General features: G+C 38.1%; 1 protein-coding gene across 1 annotated transcript in view; it reads left to right on the plus strand.

Annotated features, from left to right (window-relative positions):
* UBE2U (ubiquitin conjugating enzyme E2 U (putative)) overlaps window positions 1-12,676 on the plus strand; it is a 78,331-nt gene that overhangs the window by 7,466 nt on the left and 58,189 nt on the right. Inside the window, exons 4-5 of the mRNA XM_018045117.1 lie at window positions 1,013-1,110; window positions 12,096-12,216. Of these exons, the coding sequence (XP_017900606.1) occupies window positions 1,013-1,110; window positions 12,096-12,216 (219 nt within the window). The remainder of the gene's footprint in view (window positions 1-1,012; window positions 1,111-12,095; window positions 12,217-12,676) is intronic.

The raw sequence follows: 12,676 nt of genomic DNA on the forward strand, positions 1-12,676 counted from the left end.
TGAAGTCTGGCTTGGAGAATTTTGAGCATTACTTTACTAGCATGTGAGATGAGTGCAATTGTGCAGTAGTTTGAGCATTCTTTTGCATTGCCTTTCTTTGGAATTGGAACGAAAACTGACCTTTTCCAGTCCTGTGGCCACTGCTGAGTTTTCCAAACTTGCTGGCATATTGAGTTCAGCACTTTCACAGCATCATCTTTCAGGATTTGAAACAGCTCAACTGGAATTCCATCACCTCCACTAGATTTGCTTGTTTACTGGAAATAGACTGCCTTATGACCCAGCAATCCCACTGCTGGGCATACACACCAAGGAAACCAGAATTGAAACTTTTCATATCGTTTCTTGATCATTTTTACCACTGAGTCATAATTCAGTTTTCACTTACTACAGTTTTAATACCAACTAGAATTTTTTTCTAAATACTTTTTTTATCATGTTGTTCACTCACGTCTTTTGTCCATTGCACTGTTAACTATTATTGTAGTTTCAAAATACAATGTCCCAAACCGAAGACCCTTTTTTTCACCTTTTCAACATTTTCTTCCCAGATCTTTCCTAAAGATTGCAAGATCTTTCCATTAGATATAAATAATTTTTCTTATTTTTTATAAAAATTGTTTATACATTAATAAAAGTATTTTTAATAATGATAACTCTCATTTTTTGAGGATCCACTCTATGCCAGGTACTCTATTAAGGACTTTGTTTTTTAAACTCATTTCAGTGAAAGTAGGTACTTCAGTCATATTCCCCATTTCACATACTAGGCAAATGAGACCTAGAGAGGTAGTTCATTGCTCAGTGTCCATTGCTGATAGTGGAGGAGTCAACTGTCAAATTTATGTGTATCTGACACCAAAGTCCATGCTCTAACAACTGGTCTATATAAACTGTCACATTCATTGCAAAGTTTGTCACTTGCTTTCTAACTTAGCCTATGATATGTTGATCTTCATAAGTTTTAAATGATAATTTTATGTATAAATATTAATGTGTTATTTTAATACAGTAGACCCACATTCTGGCAAGCCCTGTATAGATTTTTTGGACAGCCCTCGTAAATGGAATAGAAGCTATACATTGAGCAGCATCTTACTTACCCTCCAGGTAAGAACAGATTAATAATAAAATGCTGTCTTTGTTGTTGTTGTTTAGTTGCCCAGCTGTAGCAGACTCTTTTGTGCCCCCATGGACCCATGGACTGTTGCCTGGCAGGCTCCTGTGTCCATGGGATCTCCCAGGCAAGAATACTGGAGTGGGTTGCCATTTCCTTCTCCAGGGGATATTCCCGACGGAGGGATCAAACCTGTGTCTCCTGTATTGGCAGGTGGATTCTTTACTGCTGAGCCACCAGGGAAGCCCAATGATGTCTTTAATACATTTAATTACCCAATTATTCAAAGTAAAAGGAATAAAATATACAATGTATATTTAAATATTTAAAGGATTTGAGTAAGCTTATATGACTCAATAATATTTCTACATCAAAACTGTAAAATGGAACTTGAACTATAAAAACTATTATTTTTAAAGTGAAATTGATAGCTTATGCCCTTTCCAACCAAACAATATGTATTTTATAAAAGAAAAAAAGAATTGTTCGGATGGTTTCAATTCTGGAAAGATACTCTTAGGCTTGCTTTTGGCTCCTAACGTCACTTTGTAATGCTGAACAGGCCTTTTAGATCTTTCTTCATTCATGAACTTTGCCTTCCTCAGAGAGGTGAACAAGTGACTATAATGTAAAATAGTCAGCTTTACCCTTTATTTGTGACAGTACTAGAGACCTGCTTTGATAAGCTTTCATATCAAACCCAGTGAACAATTAAGCCAGGAATTTCCTCCTCTACTCAGTAGAACCCTGTTTATAGAATGTATCCTTTACATCCTAAATCTATGGTATTTAGAAGCCTGCTTCTGTGTTGTGTGTGTGTTATGTTGTTCCTGACCCTCAAAGAGCCTCCTTTCTCATCCTGAGATGTTAAATGATTTGAGCGTCACTTGCTTTGACCACTTACATCTGGCCCAGTGAGATTCTATCCACCAGATTTTATCCATTTAAAAATTCTATCTACTCATCATTAATAATATTTGGAGATAAAGTATTAAATTTTGATTATCTGAAATACCTGGAGAATAAAGTATTCTGGCTTAATTGAATTTTCTCAGTAACATAGAATTATAATAAAAATTCCATCTCTCCTATGTCTTGTTTTCAAAAATAAAACTATCATTAACTTTCTATCTAGTCATCTTAGTATGCTAAGTAAAATTTAATATTTTTAAAAATTCAGTGTTGAATTTAATCATTCATTCATTCTACAACTATGTATTGAGCATATGTACTAGTGCCAGGCCATGCTCTGGAAGAGAGATTGGAGCAAAAACTTTGAGGCAGTAAGCGAGCATGATGTGCAGAGATTTGTGGTTGATCTTTCAGATTCTTTCAAACTGAGTCATCCTATCTCTTCCACCTAAGTAGAAACAGCCTTCAGTTCAGTTCAGTTCAGTCACTTAGTCGTGTCCGACTCTTTGCAACCCCATGAATCGCAGCACTCCAGGCCTCTCTGTCCATCCCCAACTCCCAGAGTTCACTCAGACTCATGTCCATCGAGTCTGTGATGCCATCCAGCCATCTCATCCTCGGTCATCCCCTTCTCCTCCTGCTCCCAATCCCTCCCAGCATCAGAGTCTTTTCCAATGAGTCAACTCTTCTCATGAGATGGCCAAAGTACTGGAGTTTCCGCTTTAGCATCATTCCTTCCAAAGAAATCCCAGGGCTGATCTCCTTCACAATGGACTGGCTGGATCTCCTTGCAGTCCAAGGGACTCTTAAGAGTCTTCTCCAACACCACAGTTCAAACGCATCAATTCTTCAGCGCTCAGCCTTCTTCACAGTCCAATTCTCACATCCATACATGACCACAGGAAAAACCATAGAAACAGCCTTAAAAACAGTAAAAGTGAATGTTCTCGAAAATGTGATGAGTGAGGGCAAACCAGAATGAAATGGTGAACATTTTGAATTGCAGAATAATTTAATCAAGGTAAATTGGGGACTGTGAGTTTAGATTGCTTGGCTTTACTTCTTGGTTCTGCCACTTAATACCTTTGCACTTTTGGAACAAGTTTCTCCACTTATCATTCCCTCCATTTCTTCATCAGTAAAATGGGCCTGTTAGTAGCTAACTCATATAACTTGTGAGGGCTAAATGTATAAATAATGTACTTAGAATCATGAGTGGTCTAAGAAAAGAATTCAATAAAAATCTGGTTAATATTTACCTGCGGAATAAAAGCTATCCTAGTTCAGAAGTTCAAAAGGAAGCTTCTGATAACACCTCCCCTCTCCAGCCAAACATGGTATGGGAAATCAATATTGTCTCTGAGTATTTTTCAAATAGTTTTATAAAACAAATATACCTACATTAGAAAACATTTTTAAGATAGTAGAAAGGAAAAGAAAAATCGCTGGTAATCATAAAGAAATTCCTTCCCTGTTGTTATTAACATTTTCTTCTGATCTTTTCTCTTGTGTTTTAGTTTTAAATCTTCAGTTCCAAATTCCCTACAAGGTCAAGGCCAAATACTATTGCCTGACAAATGATCTACTCCTCACACCTTGGCCTTAACCCTCCGAAACACACCATGGCATCCCTCTCTTATGTATATCTTTATTATTTATCTATTTTACTCACAGTGCTTGGTTCAGTTCTGGTTACAAAGCATTTATAGAGTTCCAAACTCTAAAGTTACAAACCAAGTCAATCTTGGACCTTAAGAAGTGCTCAGTCCAGTTCTGCATCTGACTAGCATCCCATTTTATTCCCTCTTTCTCAGTCCTTTTGGCAAGCAGCTGCTCACATTTTAAGAGTCAGGTCAAAAGATGCCTCCTCTGAAATGCCTTTCCTGATTTCCTTTCCTAGGTGAAATTAATGGCTTTGGTTTGGGGAGGAAGGCTTTCTTTGTGAAGTGTTGCCCTAAGTAAATCTGTGTGAGAGAACTATAATGCTATAATGCAAATACTGTTTCCTTATCTGTCTTCCCCTATTAGACTGTAAGCCCCTGAAGGTCAGGAAACAAGTCTAACTCCTGTGGTAGATACTAAGTTATATGACTGAAGCAACAAATCTATTTTTACATAGTTGCAATGATAGTATATGTGTTCAAATTATATAGCTTATTACTTTATCACTTAACATTTCACTCAAGTAATTTCCAGGTTGCTACAATTAATATTTTAATGGCTTATTGAATAGTTCTTTGGAGTTCAGTGCTGCCCACTAGAACTTTAAGCACTTATGGAAATTTTCAATATCTGTGCTGTTCAATATAGTAATCCCTAGTCTCTAGTTCTACTGAGCACTTGGAATATGGCTCCTATAACTAAGGGACTGAGTTTTTCATTTTATTTAAGTACTAATAATTTAAATTTAGATTACTTTCTGATTACAACCTTTTGAATAACAGGTGATACACATTTATAATTATCACATTGTTATCCATGGGATTAATACTTGAAATGGTGTTAAAAATATTTTCAAGTCTAAATATGCTAATCATATGCTCCTAAATTTCTATGATCTTGATTTCTTTGAAAACTTGTCCTTTCATATATAAGCAAAAGCAAATATCAACACTCATCCACAGAAGGAATTCCAAATTCATAAGCTTTAACTAATTGGACAGTATAAAATATACTCACTGATACAGTGAACAGTATGACAAGACAAAAAGTTTGGACACTGAAAGATGAACTCCCTAGGTCAGTAGGTGCCCAATATGCTACTGGAGATCAGTAACTCCAGAAAGAATGGAGGGATGGAGCCAAATCAAAAACAACACCCAGTTGTGGATGGGACTGGTGATAGAAGCAAGGTTCGATGCTGTAAAGACTAAATATTGCATAGGAACCTGGAATGTTAGGTCCATGAATCAAGGCAAATTGGAAGTGGTCACCAGGAGATGGCAAGAGTGAACATCGACATTCTAGGAATCAGCAAACTAAAATGGACTGGAATGGGTGAATTTAACTCAGATGACCATTAATTATATCTACTACTGTGGGTAGGAGTCCCTTAGAAGAAATGGAGTGGCCATCACAGTCAACAAAAGAGTCTGAAATGCAGTACTTGGATGCAATCTCAAAAATAACAGAATGATCTCTGTTGGTTTCCAAGGCAAACCATTCCATATGACAGTAATCCAAGTCTATGCCCCAACCAGTAACACTGAAGAAGCTGAAGTCGAACGGTTCTGTGAAGACCTACAAGGCCTTCTAGAACCTAGCACCAAAAAAAGATGTCCTTTTCATGATAGGGGCCTGGAATGCAAAAGTAGGAAGTCAAGAAAGACTGGGAATAACAGACAGATTTGGCCTTGGAGTACGGAATGAAACAGGGCAAAGACTAATAGAGTTTTTCCAAGAGAATGCACTGGTCATAGCAAACACCCTCTTCCAACAACACAAGAGAAGACTCTACACTTGGATATCACCAGATGGTCAACACTGAAATCAGATTGATTATATCCTTTGCAGCCAAAGATGGAGAAGCTCTATACAGTCAGCAAAAACAATACCGGGAGCTGATTGTGGCTCAGATCATGAACTCCTTATTGCCAAATTCAGACTTAAATTGAAGAAAGTGGGGAAAACCACTAGATCATGCAGGTATGACCTAAATCAAATCCCTTATGCAGTGAAAGTGAGAAATAGATTTAAGGGAGTAGATCTGATAGACAGAGTGCCTGAAGAACCAGGGATGGAGGTTCATGACATTGTACAGGAGACAGGGAGAAAGACCATCCCCAAGAAAAAGAAATGCAAAAAGGCAAAATGGCTTTCTGAGGAGGCCTTACAAATAGCTGTGAAAAGAAGAAAGGTGAAAGGCAAAGGAGAAAAGGAAAGCTATACCCATTTGAATTCAGAGTTCCGAAGAGGAGCAAGGACAGATAAGAAAGCCTTCCTCAGCAATCACTGCAAAGAAATAGAGGAAAACAATAGAATGGCAAAGACTAGAGATCTCTTCAAGAAAATGAGAGATACCAAGGGAACATTTCATGCAAAGATGGGCTTGATAAAGGACAGAAATGGTATGGACCTAACAAGCAGAAGATATTAAGAAGAGGTGGCAAGAATACACAGAAGAACTGTACAAGAAAGATCTTCACAACCCAGATAATCATGAAGGTGTGATCACTCACACTCACCTAGAGCTGGACATCCTGGAATGTGAAGTCAGGTGGGCCTTAGGAAGCATCACTATGAACAAAGCTAGTGGAGGTGATGGAATTCCAGTTGAGCTGTTTCAAATCCTAAAAGATAATGCACTTAATATGCCAGCAAATTTGGAAAACTGAGCAGTGGCCACAGGATTGGAAAAAGTCAGTTTTCATTCCAATCCCAAAGAAAGGCAATGCTAGAGAATGCTCAAACTACTGCACAATTGCACTCATCTCACATGCTAAAGTAATACTCAAAATTCTCCAAGCCAGGCTTCAGCAATACATGAACCGTGAACTTCCAGATGTTCGAGCTGGTTTTAGAAAAGGCAGAGGAACCAGAGATCAAATTGCCAACATCTGCTGGATCATCAAAAAAGCAAGAGAATTCCAAAAGAACATCTATTTCTACTTTATTGACTATGTTAAAGCCTTTGACTGTGTGGATCACAATAAACTGTGGAAAATTCTGCAAGAGATGGGATTACCAGACCACCTGACCTGCCTCTTGAGAAACCTATGTGCAGGTCAGGAAGCAACAGTTAGAACTGGACATGGAACAACAGACTGGTTCCAAATAGGAAAAGGAGTACATCAAGGCTGTATATTGTCACCCTGTTTATTTAACTTCTATGCAGAGTACATCGTGAGAAATGCTGGGCTGGAAGAAGCATAAGCTGGAATCAAGATTGCCAGGAGAAATATCAATAACCTCAGATATGCAGATGACACCACCCTTCTGGCAGAAAGTGAAGAGGAACTAAAAAGCCTCTTGATGAAAGTGAAAGAGGAGAGTGAAAAAGTTGGCTTAAAGCTCAACATTCAGAAAACGAAGATCATGGCATCTGGTCCCATCACTTCATGGCAAATAGATGGGGAAGCAGTGGCTGACTTTATTTTTGGGGCTCCAAAATCACTGCAGATGGTGACTGCAGCCATGAAATTAAAAGACGCTCCTTGGAAGGAAAGTTATGACCAACCTAGATGGCATATTAAAAAGCAGAGACATTACTTTGCCAACAAAGGTCAGTCTAGTCAAAGCTATGGTTTTTCCAGTTGTCATGTTTGGATGTGAGACTTTCTTTTGGACTATAAAGAAAGCTGAGCACTGAAGAATTGATGGGTTTGAACTGTGGTGTTGGAGAAGACTCTTGAGAATCCCTTGGACTGCAAGGAGATCCAACCAGTCCATCCTAAAGGAGATCGGTCCTGGGTATTCATTGGAGGGACTGATGTTGAAGGTGAAACTCCAATACTTTGGTCACCTGATGCAGAGGGCTGACTCATTGGAAAATACCCTGATGCTGAGAAAGATTGAGGGTAGGAGGAGAAGGGGACAACAGAGGATGAGATGGTTTGATGGCATCATCAACACAATGGACATGTGTTTGGGTGGACTCTTGGAATTGGTGATGGATAGGGACGCCTGGCATGCTGCAGTTCATGGGGCCTCAAAGAGTTTGACACAACCGAGCGACTGAACTGAACTGAACTGGTATAGTTGTTTATTGATCCTTCAAATTTGTTTATCCTCTGGATAGCTTTTTATCTTATTTCATGTTATCACAAGGCTACTTTAGAAGCTGAACCTTTATTATTTCTGCAGGGTATCTGATTTGTATATGTTAATTATTCCTTTCATTCCAATTCTTAAAAAAATCATTAAATGTAGCTTGTGTGTATATTATATGCAAGTTCTTAAGCATACTGGTGAATGCAAAGACCATTGAATAAACTCTACCAAATGTGTCTCTCTGAGTAAGACTCTCTCTCCAACCAAAGAGCAGAAGCTTACTCTTGAAGAAAAGTTTCATCTGCTTCCCACCCATCTGGAAGATATAGTGCAATCCACATCAAATCCTTGTTTAAGCAGTTGCAATATTCTTGAAAATATAGCCCAGTATGTTTTCCAAATATGAAAAAAAAGAAAATTCTTGTTGCTTTTGAAATATCAGCTGTCAGATTACTGGTCTTATTAGTGAAAAATTGCTATCATTTCCATGACTCTTAAGCCACAATAATCTACTCCAAGCTGTATTTATACTTAGACATTCTGGTTGTAATTATTTTGGCTATATTTTATTATCTAGATTCTGGTTGTAATTATTTTGGCTATATTTTTTTATCTAGTTTGTTTGTTGTAAACTAACATTCAGCATACTGAATTATTGAATAAATATTTCAAATTTGTATTAATATTAATTTTGAGATTCCAGATAAATAAGATCATAGCCTAACAGAACTACCATGTTTTGGTTCCTACTGGTCACCTATGTTATCCACATGTGCAGATACTATTATAGGCAGAATTTTGAAACTGTCCCCAAGACTTCCACGGTCTGGTTACTCAGTCAAACTCTAATCTAGATGTGAATGAATTTTGCAGAAGGAATTACTATTACTAATAAGCTCACCTTAAGTAGAAAGGTTTCCTGAATTATGCAAGGAGATGACCAAAATAATCACATGAGCCCTTACCAATAGAAGAGGAAGATAAAAGTCTCTCAAAGAAATGGACTAAAGATGGAGGAAAGGAAATGGTAGGAGAGGTCCAAGCAAAAGAAGGTTTTTTTCACACTTTTGCCTCTGAGACATAGAGGTCCAAGTGTAAGTACCAGCAAGAGTTGTCTCAGGGTTGAGAGCAGCCCCCAGTTAACCATCAGCAAAGAAACAGAAAACAGTTCTACAAACAGTGAATTCAGGAACTGAGTTCATCTAACAGACAACCATAGGAGTGGAAAAGGTCAGTTTTCATTCCAATCCCAAAGAAAGGCAATGCCAAAGAATGCTCAAACTACCACACAATTGCACTCATCTCACACGCTAGCAAAGTAATGCTCGAAATTCTCCAAGCCAGGCTTCAAAAGTACATGAACCTAAAACTACCAGATGGTCAAGCTGGAATTAGAAAAGGCAGAAGAACCAGAGATCAAATTGCCAACATCCATTGGATCATCAAAAAAGCAAGAGAATTCCAGAAAAACCTTTACTTTTGCTTTATTGACTACGCCAAAGCCTTTGACTGTGTGGATTACAACAAACTGTGGAAAATTCTTAAAGAGATGGGAATACCAGATCACCTTACCTGCTTCCTGAGAAATCTGTATTCAGGTCAGGAAGCAACAGTTAGAACTGGACATGGAACAACAGACTGGTTCTTGATAGGGAAAGGAGTATGACAAGGTTGTATATTGTCACTCTGCTTATTTAAATATATAGAGTATATCATGTGAAATGCTGAATGAATGAAGCAAATGAATGAATGAATGGATAGATGAAGCACAAGCTGTAATCAAGATTGCAGGGAGAAAGATCTATAAGTTCATACAGATGACACCACCCTTATGGCAGAAAACAAAGAGAAACTAAAGAGCCTCTTGATGAAAGTGAAAGAGGAGAATGAGAAAGCTGGTTTAAAACTCAACATTCAGAAAACCAAGATTATGGCATCTGGTCCCATCGCTTCATGGCAAACAGATGAAACAGTGGAAACAGTGACAGACTTTATTTTTGGGGACTCCAAAATCACTGAAGATGGTGACTGCAACCATGAAATTAAAAGATGCTTGCTCCTTGGAAGAAAAGCTATGACCAACCTAGATAGCATATTAAAAAGCAGAGACATTACTTTGCCAACAAAGGTCCATCTAGTCAAAGCTATGGTTTTTCCAGTAGTCATGTATGTATGTGAGAGTTGGACTGTGAAGAAAGCTGAATGCTGAAGAATTGATGCTTTTGAACTGTGGTGTTGGAGAAGATTCTTAAGAGTCCCTTGGACAGCAAGGTGATCCAACCAGTCTATCCTAAAGGAAGTCAGTCCTGAATATTCACTGGAAAGACTGATGCTGAAGCTGAAACTCCAATACTTTGGCCACATAATGTGAAGAACTGACTTATTTGAAAAGACCCTGATACTGGGAAAGATTGAAGGCAGGAGGAGAAGGGGACGACAGAGGATGAGATGGTTGGATGGCATCACCGACTCAATGGATATGAGTTTGAGCAAATTCTGGGAGTTGGTGATGGACAGGGAAACCTGGCGTGCTGCAGTCCATGGGGTCGCAAAGAGCTGGACACAGCTGAGTGACTGAACTGAACTAACTGAACAGAAACCTGAATTGTGAGACACATTCTTCCCAGAACCTCTGATAAGAGCCCAGCCAGCAGATACCTTAATTTCAGTCTTGTGCAATCTTGAGAAGAGAAGCCAGTACAACCAACCCCAGCTTCCTACCTGTAGAAATATGAGAGAATAAATTTGTGTTGATATAGATGCTAAATTTGTGGCAATCTGTTATAGCAGTGGTAGAAAACTACGGTTGTTCGGTCGCTAAGTCATGTCCCTTTGTGACCCCATGGACTGCAGCATTCACACTTCCGTGACCTTCACTATCTCCAAGAGTTTGCTCAAACTCATGTCAACTGAGTCAGTGATGTCATCCAACCATCTTATCCTCTGCTACCCTCTTCTCCTTTTGCCTTCAGTCTTTCTCAGCATCAGGGTCTTTTCCATCTAGTCGGCTCTTCACATCAGGTGGCCAAAGTATTAGAGCTTCAGTTTCAGCATCAGTCCTTCTAATGAATATTTAGGGTTGATTTCCTTTAGGATTGACTGGTTTGATCTCCTTGCAACCCAAAGGACTCTCAAGAGTCTTCTCTAGCACCACAATTCAAAAACATCAACTCAGTGCTCAGCCTTTTTTATGGTCTGACTCTCATATCTGTACATGACTACTGAAAAAACCATAGCTTTGACTATGTGGACCTTTGTTGGCAAAGTGATGTCTTTGCTTTTTAATATGCTCCCTAGGTTTGTCATAGCTTTTCTTCCAAGGAGCAAGCATCTTTTAATTTCATGGCTACAGTCACTGCAGTGATTTGGGAGTCCAGGAAAATAAAATCCGTTACTGATTCTACTTTTTCCCCTTCTATTTGCCATGAAGGATGGGACCATGAGTGTCTTGAGAGAAAGGACAATGTCTCATTTGTCTTTGTCTCCAGGTGGACACATTGTAGGCATTTAATAAATGCTTCTTGAATGTTGTATGTACTGGTCTGTCTTTAAGCCGCTTTAAAAATTCTATGTTCTATATGTTTTCCTATAGTTATGTTTTCTAATCCAGTGCTAGAAAATCCAGTGAATTTGAAAGCAGCCCATATACTGATGAAAGATTAAACTCTGTACATGCCATGATCTTAATTTTTTAGATGTTGAGAAAACTACTTGTTTTTGTTGTTCAGCCTCTAAGTCATGTCTGGCACTTTCCAACCCCATGGACTGTAGCACACCAGGCCTCCCTGTCTCTATCTATCTCCTGGAGTTTGCCTAAATTCATGTCCATTGAGTTGGTGATGCCATCCAAACATCTCATCTTCTGTCACCCTCTTCTCTTTCTCCCTTCAGTCTTTCTCAGCAGAGAAAACTACTAGTGATACCAAATTAAGCATCCAGTGACCTGTGGGGATATTGAATTGCATGCAAGCTTTTAATACATGTGTTTGTTTATTCATGATCTAAATATGATCTCCTGTTATAATTATTTTTTAATGAAATGTTTCAGTGTTTCCTAATGTTTAGTTCCCTTTACACATAAGTCGATTTAAAGTTATGTGATAGGAAGGAATAATTTCAAGGAGGAACTTGTAACTTGCTTTGATCCTAATGTTTGGCTCATCAATGTACAGTATAAAACCAAGATAGATCATGAGTGTCTTGATAATAAGGACCATGTCTCATTTGTCTTTGCCTCCAGGTGGACACATTGTAGGCATTTATAAATGCTTCTTGAATGTTGTATGTACTGGTTTGTCTTTTTGCCCTAAGAAAAAAGCCACTTTAAAAATTCTATGTTTTATATGTTTTCCTATAGGTTATGCTTTCTAATCCAGTGCTAGAAAATCCAGTGAATTTGGAAGCAGCCCATATACTGATGAAAGATGAAACTCTGTACAGACTAATAATTCTACGACTTTTCCACCGGCCGTTACCATGTAAGAAGTGACTACTTATTGTTATTTGCCAATTATTAATGATTCATAGCAAGTAAATGATGTAGCAAGTAACTTGCATACAACAATATTTTCTGCATCCATTTTCAGTAATGAAATCATACTAAGATCTCTCCTGTCGTACCTGTGTCAAATCCGTCTGTGTAATCCTTTCTTTTTCTAATTGAAGTATAACTGACTTACAACATTGTATTGGTTTCAGGTGTACAGCAAAATGATTCAGTTATACCTACTTATTTATCTATTTTATATATGTCTTTTTTCAGATTCTTTTCTCTTATAGGTTATTATAAAATACTGAGTTTAATTCCCTGTGCTGTACAGTAGGTCCCTATTGATTATATATTTTATGTATAGTAGAGTATATATGTTAATTCCAAACTCCTAATTTACCCCTGCTTTCCTCTTTGGTAACCACAAGTTTGTTTTCTATGTCTGTAGG

This window comes from Capra hircus, chromosome 3 (genome assembly GCF_001704415.2).
Source record: "Capra hircus breed San Clemente chromosome 3, ASM170441v1, whole genome shotgun sequence".
NCBI classification, from domain to species: Eukaryota; Metazoa; Chordata; class Mammalia; order Artiodactyla; family Bovidae; genus Capra; species Capra hircus.